The sequence below is a fragment of the Grus americana genome, chromosome 2, assembly GCF_028858705.1.
Source record: "Grus americana isolate bGruAme1 chromosome 2, bGruAme1.mat, whole genome shotgun sequence".
NCBI classification, from domain to species: domain Eukaryota; kingdom Metazoa; phylum Chordata; class Aves; order Gruiformes; family Gruidae; genus Grus; species Grus americana.
In genome coordinates, this window is record NC_072853.1 from 112,267,720 (window position 1) to 112,286,725 (window position 19,006).

At 42.8% G+C, this 19,006-nt stretch overlaps 1 protein-coding gene across 4 annotated transcripts in view; it reads left to right on the plus strand.

Moving 5' to 3' along the window:
• The window catches only part of GLI3 (GLI family zinc finger 3), a 216,120-nt gene that overhangs the window by 185,374 nt on the left and 11,740 nt on the right, over nucleotides 1-19,006 (plus strand). For all 4 annotated transcript variants that reach the window (XM_054814362.1, XM_054814364.1, XM_054814363.1 and 1 more), the window contains 2 exons: nucleotides 16,297-16,446; nucleotides 17,039-17,203. In XM_054814362.1, coding sequence (XP_054670337.1) covers nucleotides 16,297-16,446; nucleotides 17,039-17,203 — 315 coding nt within the window. The remainder of the gene's footprint in view (nucleotides 1-16,296; nucleotides 16,447-17,038; nucleotides 17,204-19,006) is intronic.

Below are 19,006 nucleotides of genomic sequence, written 5' to 3' on the forward strand. Positions count from 1 at the left end.
TTTTGTGTGAGCATGACTTTTCTTCAAGGTGTCGGGTGCCTAATCTATAAAATGAATGGGTGGTGGTTTTGTCAGGAGTGGGTCCTCTGGTGGCTTGCACTGTAGGTATGAGGTCTGCATATACCATTCTTACGTGTATCGCAGGGCTGAGATGCTGCAGTTCTCCATGAGATAAAGTAGTCAAGCTGAAAATGAAACAAAGCTCTAACTGTATCCCTCCTTGTGTTTAGCAGAGATAAACTACAGTTGAGTCTCAGCGCTGCTCCGTTTGGCTTCTGGCAGCAGCTTTAATTGGTAAAATGCAGATTTTTTTTTTGATCAAGAGAGGATTATTCTTGTTATCAGTCTGGAGCATCTTATTTCAAGATGAAAAGGCTTCGCTGAATTACAGATGCCAACATTTTTACAAAGCACTTTGGCGATTGACATCTCAAAGAGAAAGTATGATTTATTAGCCTATAATGGCTAACACTGAGCACTGGGCTAGGTCCCACTGATTTGTGAAATTGCTTAATATGAATTGCCTTTTTGTGCAATTCAAGCCCCAGGTTTTTCAAATAAACTTAGAATATAAAGTGTATGAAACATTACATACCTGGAAAGGAAAAACAGTAATGGGGCTGTGTAGCTAAAAAGAGAGGAAAGGCAAAGGAAGGGAGAAAGAAAGAGAGAGAGAAAAAGAGAAGGAGAAAGGAAAATAAAAGAAGGAAGAAGAAAGATCTACGCTAAATCCATCTTGGTGGTGCTTTTTTACAGTAGTTTGGTTGATATCTTGGCAGGGTAAAGATTAATAACAAGCCTTGTCGCTATCAGTACCTGCTTGTCGATTCTCTGTAACAGGGCTGTCTGTTCAGCATGGAAATTATTGATTAAATAAAAATTGCTATTAGATTGTGATGTGATCCATAATCACAAACAATGGTGGACATTCCTCTTTCAGATCCCAAGCCATGCATCAAGTTTTTCCTTGCAGTAATTTATATTGTGCTGACACTCGCACCCATTAGGCTTTTATCCTCTCCTACATGTGTCAAGAAAGCACTAAAAGAAAGAACAGCAGCAGCACAGTGGCAGGTAGGAACTCACTAAATTTTCAGAGGGAAGCACAGCATAGCTTTGCTTCTAGTTAGCACCTTACCCCTGCAGTGATTTCTGCCAGATGAGGGCAACACCCCTTGAATTCAGGAACCTTTCTCAGAGTGTTTTCAGTGAGGGCAAGAGCTTGCTCCACAAGTATTCGTACCTAAAATTACTACTGTCCTTTTTTCCTTCCGTTCTTCCCTTGCCTCTGGTTTTATTTATGATCATTGTTTAAGGTATGCCTATGGATAGGCCCTCCATGTCAGGATGATGTGGAAAGGGGATGCATCCTGGAAGATCCAATACGGTTTTGTAGGGTATTTTTAGCATTCCAGAGTGTGAAGGACAATTGGGTTTTCTGTATTTATTTAGTTCTAATTCTTCCTAATTTGAGGCATCCAGGATTGGAGTGCTTCAGTTAAGACTGCATCACTTTAGGCTGAGTTAATTAAAAAGATAGTATCTCACTGTTCTCTTCACAGCACATGTGAGCACGGTACCAACTTTCTTTCTCCTGGGAGAGCCTTCGTCTAAAACTAAAGGAAACTTAGTCAAAATGTCTTCCAGAGTTTGGCCACTTATAGGAATTATGCCCACACAGCTTCTCTGTCCTTTTGTCTGAGAAGATTTAAACAATATATATGTCAAGACTGATCAAGCCCACCTGGCCTGGCTGCTAGGGAGGGGCATTCCTGTAGCTCTGGGCTGTGCACTGTAGGTTGTTTTGCCAGTTACTAGCCCTAGGCAGGATTACTAAAAGAGTTTTGTACCCCTGTACAAGAGCTGAGAATATAGAAAATTAATACACTGTGGGTATGTGATTTTTTTTTTGTTAGTGTAATTTTTCTTAAAGTTAGTAAAATTAAGGCTTTATCCTTTAAAGTGTTATCAGTGCTAATTATCATACGATGTATATTTCTTTATCTTGCTACCGTTGGAGTAGTTTTTGCATATCTTTCTTGTTCCTAAACCATTTCCAATTTTATCACAGATAATCAAGAAAACCCTACCTGCAGTATTTGACCATTTGCCACAATAAATTAGGCTTAAAGAGTGTTTAACGGTGAGTGTAGCTTACTTCATTATGTGGGGCAAATAGAAGTTTTCAGGCTTGGCCACTGTCATTTAAATCAAGAGACTACTTCATTTTGTAAAGCTGGAGCATGTGCCTTGCACACCTCCCTCCAGTGCTGCCACTTTCTCCGCGTGGATCAGAGCCAAGGGATTACCAGCCAGGAAATTAATTGCCAAGGGGATTCCGACACTTACGGTTAGTGAAAAAGCCTGAACAAAGAAGCGTGTTTTATATCACACTCTGTAGGCGCCAGGCTCCAGCTCTGATAGTTTCTGGATGAGGGAGAGTTAGAGAGATACAGGACTGCCCTTTGGTTTACTCCTGCAGACTTCTGGGGCTGACCGACAGCGCAAGTCTGGGCCATTCAGATAGTGCCACAATGGTATATAGGAGAACAGATGAATCTTTGAGTTAAACCAGACTATTTAGGATTGTTTTGTAGTTACCAGAATCACCTGGAAGTTCACTGCAAGTCAATTAAAGTTAGTGTGCAGAATGCAGGGCAGAAAAGAAATTGGCCTTGGCTCTTTTCTAAGCACGTTAGGTGATACCCTCATGTACTACTAAGAGATCCTGTACAGTTTTCATTCCAAAAGCTCAAACAAGTCTGTAGTCTAGCTACAACACAAGACTGTCTGTGGTATATACGAGAGAACAGAAAATGTTAACCCGTGGCAAGAGAGAGATGAAAGAAGGTATCTCTGCTGCTGCTCCCTGGAGCAACAAGAGTGCCTAACTTCTAACATGTGACAAGCTTTTGCTAACCCCGACTTTGCTCTAGGATGTGGTTGGGATGACCAAGCCTAGCGCAGATGTGAAACATAAATTCTAAATGCATGTCCAGCGGAAAAAAGCCGAGGGAGGTCTCAGAGGAGCAATAAACTGTTGCACGTGCTGAAGCTTGTTAGAAATGTGTCTTAGAGATGTTAGGAAGGAAGTGCCCGAAATATCTTCCCCAGTTCAGTCGTGATGTCATGGCTTCAACACACCACTGCTTCTGTCACCTACCAATGTTGTATTAATTCTACCAGGATCTCCTCTGTGATTAAACAAATGTTAGAGTATACATCATCTAGTAAAGATTTTGGTAATGCTTATCACTGCCATCATTTTTCTTTGTTTCTGTGAAAAGTGTTGTGTGTTGTTAAGTCACTACAGTCCTGACTTTCTTAGGGTTTTCTGTGCGTTTCATTCTAAGAAGTGGATCGGACATTATCTCCTAATCTGAACTGCAGCTTTCGTAGATTATGTATGAGGAGACACTAAGTGCATTTATTGAAAAAAATCCTTTTATTCAACAGTCTCTTTCTGCAGATAAAGCACTGGTATTTTTATGATCCGGACAATTTGTATGTGTTCATGTGGTAAGCATAGGACTCTCTTTAAAAAAATTAAAAAGACTTACTGATTGATTTGCACAGGAAGATCCTGCTGAGGGAATATCTTTTCTTTCATTTTAAGTGTATCAAAGTTAGCTGTGCTGTAATCATTTAAAAAGTACTAAAACCAGAAGAAAGTGCACAGTTTTACAAAATCTGGTCCAAGGTTGAACTAAACGAAGTGCATATTGTTCAGCAAGTCCTGTCTACATACTTGGTGTTACTGTCCGTATGTTTAATACACTCCAGAGAGCAGATCCCGTTTAATTGTCTGACCTTTACCTTGCTATTTCGCCTCATTAGGAGCATAGGATTTTCAGTAAAAGAAGGCAATGGTTTAACTTTTTTGTAGGGGATCAAGTACTTTGCTAATCCTTCTGTTTAGATAGATGGCCCATTGTATTGGTCTGTGAGTTTGGAAGACTTGAAAATCTTATTAAAAGAGTATTTTTTAGTTTTTCCTTTTCTACCTTGCTATAGCCTTTCATATGTTTATAAATTGGCTCATGGGATTAAGTGGTTTGTCTCTGCTAATATAAAATGATATAAAGCTGCTGTAATATATGGTTACATTTTAACTCAAAGAGCCTGTTGGTACTAACCTGCTTGCAGTCTACTTCCAAACGCATGCACTGAAAGGCCGTGTAAATTTTGACAGATTTTTGTCATTAAAACCATACAATTTTTATAAAACAGCTCTGGCTTTATATATTCATTTGGTGCACCACAGTTGTTGGGATATTTTGGTGGGTACCTTTTTACTTCCTTTTTTTTTTGGCTCAAGGCGTGTTTACTGTTGAGCATTTATTTCTTGGCTCCACCAGTCTGGTCTATGTTGTGGAATATGAAGATGAGAAATCTCTTCCCATTTTATTTTCTTGTGAACATGTCCTGTTTTAAAGGAAAATATTATTACTTTGAGCATGGTTTGTACCCACAGCTCAATAACTAACTATAAGAGCTGCTAAAGCCCCACTCCTGCAGAGAGCTCCATGCGTTTGGACCCAGTCGAATTTAATGGGCTCCGGGCTGCCACAAGAGCCCGTGCAAGCAGACCAGTGAGCAGAATCAAGATCTGTGCATCTCATCTAGGAGCAATGGCTGGAATTTATCAAAGCCAAACAATATGGGGGGAGAATAGTTAATTTCAGGTTTAATATATACACCAGGTCTGATTTCCATTGAAGTCGGATGAGTTATGGTGGCAGGAAGGAGGCCTATAGATTTTTGTCTTCTGCAGCAATGTGGGAAAACATCCAAAGTATTTAGTTCTTCTGCCTCGTGTGTGCTTCTTACAAAACCAGGACGGTATTTTCATTCTTGATACTATTTGCAAATAAGATGAAATACCTTATTGTAATGCCTCTTTATGATGACTTCCTTCTCAAGTGTGCTGGCAGGAGTCTTTTGTGGTCTTTTTTTGCCAGTGAGAAGAATCCAGAAATAGAATATATGCTTTTAAGTGTGTTACGCTAACATCTGTAGCAGTGCTATGTGTCAGGATGTTCGGGTTTTGGGGTTTTTTTTAAGGTAAGGCCTGTTTTTCACGTATGTTTTTGTTAAAGATTGTACACAGCTGTGTGTGAGTTCGGATTTGTAAAGGTGGAAGTCAGCCATTGCTCACATTGGGTACTGCCTGTGGGGGAGTTTTAATGGGTTTAAATTTGGTTTTCCTAGAAATTCTGTAGCAGTTGCATGTAAAATCAATTTTTATCCCTACATGCAAAGATCATGAAGCAGAAAATTCTGCAGTTGAGCCTCAGGTGGTTTTCTCTCCTTCCATATTCGGTCACTCCTAGAAGGTGTCAGACAGTGCATTTTCTAGGCAACATGCACTGGTAATCTCAGACCTAGTGAAGGGCAGATGTTTGGTTTCGGGCCAGTCTTTACCCTCTTCCCCGTCCAACTGTAGGAAAACCTCTGCCCTTGTTTGCACACTACTGTTTTGACTAGGTTGAGAGAGGAATGTGTAACAGATTTGCAGGGAATGTGGAGCTCTTTGCAATGAGGATCGCCTCTCTTGTGAGCTTATGGCAGGAACAGGCATTGCACCTCCTTGCAGTCATGCCGTAGAGCTGTCTCCTGAAGGCAGGAATCCTTCCTGCATCCCAAGCTGTAGCACTCCTGCCTGTAGCCAGCTCTCAGATGGCCTGCAGGGAGAGGTTGTGTGCATGCGTGATGGAGAAAGAAGGAAGGAGAGCAGGCCAAACAGGCTGACGATCATCAGTGCAGGGCTAGGGTATACGATTTGGGAGAGGACCACCTTCAGTCACTATTGCATCGTAAAGGCCAACATCACAGTTTCATGAGTCAGCAGTGGGTCTTAAACCCTTCAGCAAGCGGCCTTTGTTCAGTCTCTTCTTCCAGCCCTGGCCTTTAGCGCCAAGTTTGAATTCTCCATCACTGGAGTACACTTTGCCTGGCTTCTTTCTCCCTCTGCTTTTCTCCTTGCTAGTCTGTCTTCGATCTCTTGGTTTATGCTGCAGGCACAAAATTACCCCAGATTTTTCTCATGTGACCTTTACACAGAAGACAGGTAAAATGTAGGTGTAATTTGGGGACCTAAATGTGAAGAACATGAAAAACACAAAAGTAAGCCAAACATGGATATGTAACATTATTTTTCTTAAAGTGATTTCTGTGCATTGCTGAAGTCTTGGTGAAGGTGAAAGGTGTAATAGGGTCCTTCCTGTGAGGTTGCCTTTTCCAAAAGGGATTACCCTCCAGCAAAAGGCTTTCTTGCTGTTAGCGTAGCAGTTACATGGTCAGCACAGTTCTCAAACTGTGCATCCAAACATGCACGGTTTGCACCAAGAAAGCTGCTGGAGTGAGTGGAAATTGGAGGAGAGTTTACCAGCGTCCATGCAGTGGTGTGGAGCATGTAATACAAACTGCAGGAGTTGTGCAAGGAGTGCACTGCGGCAGAGGCAAGCGAGAGGGCGGCCAGAGCAGGGAAGTAATGCAGACAGCAGACAGGTAGGAGAAAGTGGTTGGGAGAAATGCCAGGACTGGTCAGCTTGCAGTTGGCCCCTTGTACTCTTTCAGGAGCGGTGAGGGGGCACTTCTTCCCTACAGGCTACTTCATCCAGTGCCCCAAGAACTTAGTCATCCTCACGGTCACCCTGTTGCATCTTTCCCTGCTTCAGCAGTTCTCAGGAGAGCAGAGCATACCCTTGGAGGGCAGAGACAACCAAAACATCCCCGTTTGAGAACAGTTGACTTGAGCACCTGGTTTGTGGTTTCCACTTTCATTTCCTTCACTTTGCTGCTGCTGGTCCCTCACACAAATGCAATTAGCCCTGTCCTTGGGCAGGTCACAGGTTCAGGTGGTTGCAGAGAGAGGTTGAGCTTTCTTTTTTTGGTAGCATCACAAAATATGGAAGCAGTGATACCTTGCTTGAACAAAGGCAAATGCAATACAGAGCATCAGTGCTGGAGGAACTGGCAAAGCCCAGTTATCACAGAAACACTCACTGAAAAATTATTTCCATACATTTGGAAAAAAAAAGAGTAAAGAAAGCTAGAATTCCTGTAACATACCAGCTTTACTTATTAACCTCCCAGCTCAGCTAGTAATACAAGAATGCAACCTTCAGGAAAGAGATGGCACTTGATTTTAGACAGTTATGGAGGGGAACATCAGAGAAGAAACAAAGCTGAGAGTCATCAGAGCATCTTTCCTACCATTGTAAAAGTGAAATTATTAATGTCCACAACATTTATGTTGATGTTCTGGCAGAATGTCATTTATTAAATTTTTAGGTTTAGGAAATAAAGATGCAATTTCTGCCCATTGCTTTATAGCTGCATGCTCTTACACAGGAAATCAAGGGAGAGCTGTAAAACATTGCCCTTGATGGAGCTGCATTTTGCTGCTAACAGACTTAACTGTACTGTATACGTGAATATATGTATATTAAATGAAACAAGAACAAGATGTGATCTTATTGGGAAAGAATCCCTGCAATATCCCCTAAGTTTCATTCCCTTACAGAATATCCCAAAGCCTACCAAAAAGCTGTCCAAAGCCTAGAATCATAGATACAAGCTGAGGGAGTCGGTTCCTAGCCTGACGAGCAAGCTGTGTTTGCCCTGTTGGTATTATATCATATCCATACTGTATAACTACTATATCAGAGATTAAAAGAAGGTCATGCTGTATTATGAACCGCTGTCTTTATTTTTAGGATTAGATAACTTTTCTCTTTTTTTCCCCCACTGATTCTCTTTATGTCCTAAGGGCAGATCCTTTCTCTTGGGTCAGGAATGTAATAAGGCAGGTTTTCCTCTCTCCAGGATATTGTGTCTGTCTCACTGTGTTTAAATTGCCGCAGAAAGCTCTTCTGAGCAAAATACAGTATTTTCTTTGTACAAGAGCCAACGATTGACGTATCCTTGGGGACTTCTCTGTCTTTAGCATTTAAACATACAAGTTGGATATGTTTAACCTATTGATAGGCAACGAAGACAACTACAGAATTTATTGCAAGAGAACAAAAGGAGAAGCAGAAAGAAAACACCTTTTTTTTTTAACTTGGGGATTGAGAACTTTTATTGCTGCTGTTAGTGCAGAGAGATGAAAAAAAAATAATCAGACCTATATTTTCAGCTGAAACGGGGAGGTGAGAAGAAAACAGTCTTGCTGGGTTGTGTCCTTTGAATTAGCATATTGCTATTTATTAGTAATACAGTTGCACATTTAGAGAACAAGACTTCTCCAAGCCCATACGTAAAAAAATAATTTGATTCACCATGGCTTGGTTAAACAGCTTTTGGGTCAAAAAGATGACTCCTGCTCAGGCTTCTAGTAAACTCCACAAAATGCAAATGTTCATTAATTATTATTAGATTGACTGCTCTTGGTCTTTTTGCATTCCCTGCTTCCGAACTCGTATGCCCCATGAGACAAGAACAGTCTCTTTCCATGCATTCCACTGACCCCAGATCTTTAATACATTTTTAAATATGGCTGTAAACCCAGTCTTCTTCCAGTGGCAGCTGTGCTGGCCCAAGACAGCTGTTGGTCCCAATCATTTGCTGCAACATCTCTGAGGTTCCACTCAGTCTGACCTTCCCATGGGAACGCTCCCTCAGACACTGGAGTCAAAACAGCCAGATTAACCCAAGCCCTTTGGACCGAGGCAGGTGAATAAGCAGTTTATGAGCTACTGAGGCAGTGGTGTTGCAAGTACAGCAACATCTTGCTAAGAAAAGGTGATGAGCTGTTACGGGGCAGAACCACGCAGTGTCAGCGCGGCCAGAACATGATGTGATTCCCACCCCCTCCTGCCACTTTCCTCCTTTCTTACTGTTTCCATCCTCTCTTCCAGCATTGGTTTCCATGCTGCCCTTCTCCTGTGCCTGTCATCCCCGTCCATCTACTTCCGTGGCCTGTCTCAAGTTATAAATCATCATTATTTTTCAGTTGACTTGGGCTTCTAATTTTGATCCCTCCCTTTTTTCATTGACTGCTATTGCCAGTTGTCAAGGGACAGAGATGGTAATCCAGACCGGCACAGTAATAAATGAGCTTCAAGCATGCATTCAGCTGAAATGCTGACTGAGGTCTAATTCTTTTTTCTTACAATTAAGTATTAACAGTCATGTACACAGAGTTCATATATTGTTTGTAAAATAGCATAAGTTATATTTCCTATTTTCCACATACTTCAGTCCTTTCTGAAATAACCATGTTTTTGACTGAAACTTTCTTTATTTGGTGATTTGTTTTTTTTCTTAATGAGTAAAACCTCTTTAGTCACACGGGAGTTATAAACATTTGTGGTACATATTTTTTTTAATACTGTTAAAAAAGTCACACTCCTCTTTCTCATATGTAACCCCAGAATATCTGATGACTGAAATGTTGTATGCCACTAGTCCTCATTTAGGTTTACAATCATGACCAAATCTAGGGGGAGTGGGGGGGCTTCATTTGTTGATAGTGGAAAACTTTGAAAATTAAGTATTGTGACTGAATGACAAGATCAAACACTGCAGGGTGAGGAGTGCAGTGTGCAGACAGAGTATTTAGTGCATTCATTATACACAGAGGAAATTGCTGTGCAGCGCTTTTAAGATCCAGCTGATTTTAACTCTGGGTATTCCATTTCAGCAAAGGTGTCAAGACTGTCGAGGTGCTGACCTGCTTTGGGCCAGATCAGCGGATTGTATAAATTGTCGTGTTGCTAATCAGCGTTAGCAGAGATCTGTCACAACAGCATTTCTTAAATCTTCCATAAAGTATGCAAGACAGCCTCCAGAACTGTAATAGAATAACAATAAATGCATCCAAAGGAAAGGAAGCAGGAGTGGAGATGATAGTTATCTGAGCTTCTCCACAGGCATGTGCCTATGCAGAAATGCAGAGTTCTTCATGTATAGCTATAACTTTGACTTGGCTTTAGGAACTGCAAGCGGCTTAAGCATTTATGCCACCATAAAGGTTTAAAGCAGCTTAAGTGCTTCTTCCGTCTCAGGAACTAAAAATGGCTTAAGTACTTATGCCACCCTAAGGACACGAGGTCAAAAGCGTACTCTTGACTTATGCAGCAGGGAGGAGACATTCGTCTCTTGTGGTTGTTTAGCCTGTTGTGCCTGCAAATGATCTTCAGTAGGGAAAGGACAGAAGGGACCCATACCTATTTTCCCACAGATAAGAGGAAATTAAAATGCATGCATTGTTCTAACAGAGAGTCACAGAGGTTAGAGAGAGACTCGATTGCAGGGATGGGAAAGTGTCCGAAAAGTCTGCTGGAGATTTCCCTCCATGGAGATGCAGGGTTTTCCTCCTCACAACAGGATTTCTATTGTCACAGGACATTTCCTGCCTCACCAGGGCCTCCTTTATACCCTGTCTTCTCTACAAAGCTTTTGTCTGTCCATCTTGTCGTGGATCATGGAGTTAATCTTTATCAAGATGTTAATGAGATGGTAGGGAGGCTTGCCTGATGTCATCTCTTAGTTGCCTGACTACCTAAAATGGTAGTGAGGAGCAGTGATGAGCCGTGGATTGCATCCCTGGGGAGCAGGCAGGCAAGGCTACTTGCTTAAGTGCTGTCCTGTCACTTTGCTGAATGCTGATGCTCTTTATACAGTCACTCAGATGCCTCAGGAAGCCGTGTGGGTCAAGAACCTCAAAAGTATGCACATCATTCATGAACAAGTGACTACTTTCAGTGGGAATCAGAGACCTAAATACTTCTGTGTATGCAGGCTTTAGCTTTCCTGGTCCTTAAATCTTGGATTCTACTGTGGCCATAGCAGTAGATACTATTTCCCAAGGTTTGTTGTTAGGAGGGGTACATTCACAAGCTGTGAGATACTCGAATGCTTTGGTAATGGTCTCAAGTCCAAAGTGAAGGAGAGATCTGTACTTACAGCTAAGCTAGGTCAGAGAAGTTTGAATTCTGTTACACCAAGTCTGGTGAGCTCTGGTGTACTTCACACTATTCTGGCTGAGAAGGTTGAAGTCATACTAGAGCAAGTGAAGAGTAGGGCTGAGAGGAGCACTGAGGAGAGATGGACTAACACAGTCCTGAAAGTGGCAATGAGGAACCTGGGAGCAAAATGACAGGCAAGACACAGGGACTTCCACACCTCAAGCCAAAGCAAGGTAAGAGGGGGAATGAGGACTTGGTCATCCTAGAGAAGACCAGAAGGAACCAGCTCTTTAATCCAGCAAATGAAGGCAAAGAGGAGAGTGCTGTCAGTTTGTTGGGGTGGGGGAGGGAGGGAAAGAAACACCGTGCAGGGGCGCAGAGCTGTTTAAGCTAAAGGATAGTGTTGGCACAAGAACAAATGAGTATAAATTGGCTGTGAATAAATCGAAGCTAGAAATTAGTTGCTAACCAGCAGAGGAGTGAGTTCCTAGAAGAGCATTCCACTGGGAGCAGAGGGAGCAGATCACCAATGTATTTAGAAGATGAAGCTTGCTCCGTTCGTGACTGGGATTATGTGTAGCAGGGCTTGCCACAGCAAGGGATGGGCCTGATGAGCAGGAACCCTGCTCCTCTTTCTTAACTGTATGTGGGCTTAAGGGCAAATCTACATCCCCTATGCAAATAGGAGTGTTCCCTGCAGGACTTACAGGTCAGGGACAGCTAATCCCCTTCCAAACCAGCCTCAGAGCTATGCAGCCTGTTACTGCCGGACACAATCTCTGCACGTGTCCTTTCTGCAGCCCGTAGGCTCCACGACTCCCTCATGCAGCTGCGGGATGAGCTGTGTTTATTAGCCATTCCACTGCGATGCCTCTTTGCCATTCATGCGTCATCTCCTATACAGCAAATGCAGCGGCTCTGCTGTTTTGAGGGGCTTTCCATGGCAGCACAGTCCAGGGGGAGATTTGTGCTAGAAGGTGGCTTAAATGCTGCCTCTGCTTGATGTCAGTAGTGAGATTTAGTGAGAAGTTATTTAGCACCTACTCTTTAAATTTTTAAAATATAGGGAAATAACTGTGATAAGATAAAAGTCTGAAACTGTTATCATATAATTGAAATTAAACCAGGTTTTGGCAATGGTGATATGCCTTCCGCTGTGCCACTAACTTGACACACTATACCAATAGAACATGGTCTCTTCCCAGTTTTCTCCTAGCGTATGCTAGGGCAGTGTGGCTAGGTTAGAAAGCAGAATCAGGAGATTTTCCAAATGTTTTCTGCTTTATCCCCCAAATAACACTTTGCTTTCAGATGCAGTCTCAGTTGCAGGTGACAATCATTCTTGTTCCTGTTGCTTCTAACTCATTCCACTGGCATGAAGAGGCTTTCCTCCTGCTGTTTGACTACTGTGAGAGCACATTTGGCCTTTATGTATTGCATAGCTAATGGGTACCAAGTAGTCAGCTAGGATATGCACAGATACTCTTTTCTTCTAAAAAAACACGCGGAGGATGGAAATGGTACACTAAGATTATTGCAGATCCTACCTCCAGTGTTACCTTGCATCATCTCCTACAAGATGGAGTTGCACATAGGGTGTGTGCTGATTATATGAGAACATGTATGATGTAAGGTGTTCCCTTCTTCAATACTATTTCTTACCATGTAAGCATTTATGCTTCCAGGTCACTTCAGGTTGTGCTCCCTGTTACCTCTGTTTTTTGCGCTTCCCCAGGAGAGATGACAGGCCAACTTCAGCCTTGATTTCAATGAATTTGGTGGCTTTTTTTGCTCTGGTATTGAAATCCATCTCAGAGCTTCCTCCTTCAAAGCGAGGGCATTCTGAGAGCAAAAACAGTATTTAGGTCAGCTCCCTCTGTTCATTTTAGGGTATTTTGGAGCCAAATGATAATAGCAACATTTTTTAAAGAAAAGAAAATGAGCCAGCACAGACTGAGGTTTGGTAATGAGCATTGAAGTGGCATGAAAGTGACTGGTATTCTGCAAATGACCCCTGTTTAGCAGCTTTTGGGAGCTGTGTGCAATGGGAGATAGCTAGTAGAATCCCAGCTTTTAATGGGGGCTTTTTTTTTTTCAGGTCAGAAATTCTTAATAATACAGAGCTGGTGCTTCAGAGCCTTATGTTAGCAAACCTGACGCTAGGGAGTAATATCATTGGCTTTCATGTGCCTATTTACTGTAATAAGGATTACCAACATAAGTAAAACTTGCAGGTTTGGGCCTACAAAATTAACAGAAAAGCCTTTTCACATCCTGAAACTGCATCAAAATTCAATTTCACAAGGAAAAAAAAAATCCTTCTGATCTAGTCCCTGGAATGTGACATTTCATGGGTGTAATAAGGTTACAAACAGATTATAAATTGAAACCCTATAAATCCTTATTGTACTGTACCAAAGCTTCTGCTTTGCATAATACTCTTATTCCTGACTGTTCTTTGTTTTACAAGCTCAAAACTATTCATTCCCTCTCATAATAGAGACCAGGGAGCCAAAAACACCATGCAAAATCCAAAGGTAATTATCTGAGTCAAAGAACCTGAATGCCAGAGTTGACAAACTTGTGAACTTTTCTAATTGCCATTGTTTACACAGTGAGACCTCCCTCTTCCTTTCAACACGTTGTAAATATTGCACATTGTTTCTGCCAAATGATAACGATAAAAAATCCCAGTGCAGATTTAGTTCGTGTTTTGTATTCGTATAGTTCTGCATACATGTCCATAGCAGATGACTGATCAGTTTTCAAATCATAACTTGAGCATGTGAAGGCATTTGAATCTGACCCTGTGTGGTCAGGATTATAAATGCTGTGAATCTCCTTACCTGAGAGCACTGCTGGTTTCTGCTGTTGGCCTCTGACTTGTGCTAATTTAATGTCTAGCAAGTGTCTTCTTCCAGACCAGCCTTCCAGTATTCAGGTGCATTTATAGGTCTGCTAAAATATCACCCCTCTCCGAAAACCAATTGAGCGGCTCATCTGAGAGCTAAAGAAATTACCCAGATTAGCAGATGATGTCATGGGCTCATTTCTTCTAGGCTTTACCTGAAGATGAGGGCCCTCAGAGGGGTTGAATGAGAATGAGGTGGCTTTGTAGGTGATCTCTCAGAGCCCACTTGGAGCATCAGAGCAATGAGGGAAAACAGTGCAAAGAAAGGTTTGATTGTAGGAAGAGCAGAGGGAGTAGGAAAGGAGTGGCAGGATAAGAGAGCAGGGCAGATGAGTGTGGAGGGGCACAGTAGTGCAGTGACCTGAAGGGGATCACAAGGTACTTGACAGATGAGCCAGTGGAGTGACGTAAAGAGGCGAATGATCAAGTCACCCTCCTGGGCAAGCTTTGTCAGCCACTGCAGTGAGCCTGGGCTGGGGAGGGAGTGAGGAAGGGAGTTTTATGCCCATGAGAAAGGCCAGTTTTAGAGGATGCTCACGCTGATAAGGGCTAGAGGTCTGGAGCAAGGAGCAAGCTCATTTGCAGGGACAAAGAGAAACAGTGTCCTATGGAGAATTTCTCTGAAGGAGCATCCATGGTGCCTGAGTGTCCACACAGCAGGAGGTAGAGGGAAGTGCTGTTGTGAACTGATTGAACCAGCCTTGAAGTTTTTGAATCAAATGGAAAAACCTGTGCCACACTCAATTTTCATTTCCCTCTTGACTGTGTAGGTTTAACCAAATAACTCATAGTCCGTAATGTTTACAGGAAGACTTGGCCGAGAATTACTTTAACGCATTGAGTTTGGTCCTGTTACTTCTTTCTCTTTCAGGAAAGAAGAGTGCACATTAACCTCACTGTACTCTTCCGATGCCATTTCACAGCGCAGGGCATCTGTATACTTTTGGTACAGGCCTGTGTTGTACGAATGGACTAGAGATCTGCACTGGAAACATGAAATCCTGCAGATTATGTGTTGTATGTTGTCCAGCACATCTGCTCTGTTCATGCGCTCTGCACCCCATCACAACTTTTAAGAAACGGCAATAAAGTTTCAGAAAGAGAAAAAGATCAGTCATCTTTTATGGGCAGCGCACATCTGTTTGCCATGGTGATGCCGCATAATTGTGAACATAAGTGATTTTATTTGGTTTTCTGATTGTTTTCAGGACTTTAAAAAAGATAGGATTATCTTCTTTGTGTTCCAGTACGAACTACTGAGTTTCTGTATGGCTGGCTTTTTCTGTGAGCTACTTACAGAGCAGATACAGATTTCATCCCTATTAACTCTGGAAGGAGTTTGTCTCATACCTCAATGGAAATAATCGCATTTGCTGAGAAATGCAGCCATCTAGTGGCAGAGCTAGCAAGCTGTGATAGAAAGTACAGAAATGGTGACGTCTCCGAGGCAGGCTTTCTCCAAGAGTCCGTGATGAGGAGTCAGGTAGCTCCAGCTGAAATTCCAGCCTTCATAAACCTTTGAAAGTCCAGGTGTAGGGTGCTTTTGTTGCTTTCTGAAGCTGTGTAAAAAATTCAAACAGTTAAAGCTTGAAAAAAAACCCAAACCCAAACTTGAGGGTGGCCCTGATTCATCTGCCCATTTCTGCTCAGAAGCACAATCAGTGAGAATTAAATCCATATTTAAATGCTCTGCTGAACTGGATATTACTGAAGGAAACAGAGCAAGCTACTTTTCTGGAAGAGTAAAAGGTAGATAGTCCCGGCCTGTCCCTGGATACAGTCACGCAGATGACACTGACCAGAGCAAGGGACATGTATGTGTGTCAACAGGCATGGGGCAGGTGTCGCTCCCAGAGACTTTCAGGCAGAGCTGTACTTGGCAATGGCAAAAGCTGGCTTGATGGATGCTTCTGTGCTCAGAGTTTTTAGTTGCTGCAGTGTGTAGGGTTTTGGTTCTGCTGCCACAACATGCACATTAACCCAATGCATTTACTGAAAGAAAATACAGTGAGGTAAAAGTTGTGGTGGAAATGGGATTTAGCAGTTCTGTTGGTTTTTCAGGTTGGAGCACGTGTTTTTAAAGGCCTGATTTTGTAAACCTTGTTTGTGTTGAGTGGCATTTAAGTAAGGCTTCCCTGGTCCGGGAAAGCATTACTCAATGTGAATCATTCAAGTGGTGCCGTGCATGAGATTATCCAGGATCCATTTAACAACCCATATCCCTGAGGAATGATCAAAAGCCTGTTGACGTCAGTAGAAACAAATTCATGGGCCTTAGCGGACGTCCAGTGAGATCTATAATATGAACCCAGTGATCGCTTTGGAGTGCAGACAATCTTTTTACTCTTTTAGTACCGCAGGATCCTGGTTCACACCTGAGCCTCTGGTGCTGTTCCAATTCAAAGTTCAGTAAGGCTGATGATGATGTTACATTTCTATTAAACTGTAATTTCTCTTCTACCTCAACAGCATATAAACAATGACCATATACACGGTGAGAAGAAAGAGTTTGTGTGCCGATGGCTGGACTGTTCCCGGGAGCAGAAACCATTCAAAGCGCAGTATATGCTGGTGGTCCATATGAGGAGACATACAGGGGAAAAGCCACACAAATGCACTGTGAGTAAAGGCGGCTGAGCTCCAGGCTCGGACAGGGGAGCTGGGGCTGTGCAGGGAACAGAGCGGTGCAGATGCTGCATTCCCTGATCTTGTCTGTCGGACATTTGTTGGAGAAGAGACTAGCATGTCTGCTTCCTTATCCAGCTCGCCTAGATGACAAGAGCTTCAGAAGAAGGGATTCGCTGGATAATTTGGCCCACTTCCTCAAGTTTAAAGTGCAAAGAAGCCCCAAAAGGCATTATTAAACAGGGCTCAGTTTGCTTAATTATTTAAAAGCACTTTCTCTTACAGAGCTGGGTATTACTGCTGGCCACCAGCCTCCTAATGACTTGGCAATGGATTTCTGTCTTAGACAAAATACACAAACTCTGCGCTCTCCTGTAAGAGAAGATTTACATAATGCTGGAAGCATTTTAACTTGAGCTGTGATGGCGTTTGCCTGGGTAAAATTAAAATCCAACAAATCAGAACAAAATTACATTGGGCAAGGTTATGAAGGCTTGGAAAGTTTCTAAACTTTTATAGGTCAGCTTTTACCATTTCCTGCAAGTCCAAAGATTAAAATTAATCCATACTTACTTCTTGTCTGCAGTTTGAAGGTTGTACAAAGGCCTACTCCAGACTAGAAAACTTGAAAACGCACTTGAGATCTCACACTGGAGAGAAACCATATGTGTGTGAACATGAAGGCTGCAACAAAGCTTTCTCCAACGCGTCCGACAGGGCCAAGCACCAAAACAGGACTCATTCCAATGAGGTAAGTAAAGCACAGCTTCAGAAAAATAATAAAATTCATCATCAAACAGACTTCCAATGTGGTCATGGCAATTTATTACAGAGGACAGGCACAGAAACCCTCAGCACCAGCACCATCATTCCCATGTCCTGTGGATCTAGAGAGGCTGCGGGTCATTTTAGTAAGTGTAAGAGGGGTTTGAAGGAGAGAGTCTAATGGAAAGACGCGCGTTGACCAGGGACAGATCCTGGTTTCCCTGAAAAGCTGGGATTGTTTTTCCCTCCGGAGCTAGAGGGGCTGGTCCAGCCCGAGCGCGTCCCCTTGCCTGGGTCGGTGGTGACACCTGGCGGCTCCCGCGGCAGCTTGCAGCATCCTTTTTGGCTGCTGCCGACAGCTATAGAGAAGTCTCCAGGGTTTGGAAAATACGGTTTGCCCTGTAAGTTCTGAGTTATGCCTTTTCCTTCTTCTCTGGGCTATTTCACTCTTTCTTTCCATCCTGAACAGACCTCACAGAGTAGGGATGCAGTGGAGGGAATTTGATCTTTCTCAGGCAAACATGCTATGGCAGTAACAGCCGTCTCTGGAACTCTCAGTGTGACACCTCTGTATTACTGTGCGTTTCCTCTTACTGCTGCCCCCTCTTTCAGGAATCACACCATCTTCATGCCTCGTCCCTGTTTTATTGCCCCATTTCAGGTTACACAGGGAGGCACATCATCTCAGTCTCGCATCCTGGAGCCCATTCTCTCCTCCTTGACCTGTCCCTATGCTCCTTCACCTCTAGCTTAACCCTGGAAGTACTGAAGGGCAGGACATACCAGCATGGTGACTGTGTGGTGTGGAAACCATGGTAGCTATATCCGTTTCCACAAGGCTTGTATCTTTCTCTAGCTGTCTGTCAGGTCTATCGCAGGCATTCACTAGGGCTGGGCAGAGTCTCCTGGGATGCTTCCTGTCCCCTGGTCTGCAGCATCTCAAGTCACAAGGGAAGCAGAGACTGTTGCACATCTCCAAGTTCGCCCCGTCCCTGCAGTGCGTGCTCTTAGCAGCCCAACTAACAACTGCACTGAAGACCAGCAGCAATTTTGTGAATTGTCACCAATGTTGAAGTCTTGCCAATAGCTGACTGAGCTTTTTTTTCATTCACTGTCTGAACCAATCATTTGATTGATTGATGAGTAAGATCCTCTCAAACTTAAAAGCATAACTTGTACTGCCTGTGTTTTATGATCAGGATTTCATGTCTACCAGTAAGTCACCAAGAAAAATTTTCTGCTACCCATCATTTCTGGTAGGTGCAGCAGCAAGGGCAATGAAAAATTTCATTCATTCATCATTATTTCACAATGAAACAGGCTAATATTCTTAGGCAATGTGTGCTGATGGAGTGCCATGAATACTGAGGAAAGCGCAGACCCAATTCAGCGCTTCCTTGCAGTGCCATTTTGATTGTAAGTAGGTAACCTATAGACAGATTTAAAAGCAGTTGCCATATAGAATCATAAAGTCATAGAATCGTTTTGGTTGGAAAAGACCTTTAAGATCATGAAGTCCAACCATTAACCTAGCACTGCCAAGTCCAACCACTAAACCATGTCCCTAAGCACCATGTCTACGCATCTTTTAAATACATCCAGGAATGGTGACTCAACCACTTCCCTGGGCAGCCTGTTCCGGTGCTTGGTAACTCTTTTGGTGAAGAATTTTTTCCTAATATCCAACCTAAACCTCTTCTGGCACAACTTGAGGCCATTTCCTCTCATCCTATCTCTTGTTACTTGGGAGAAGAGACCAACACCACCTGGCTACAACCTCCTTTCAGGG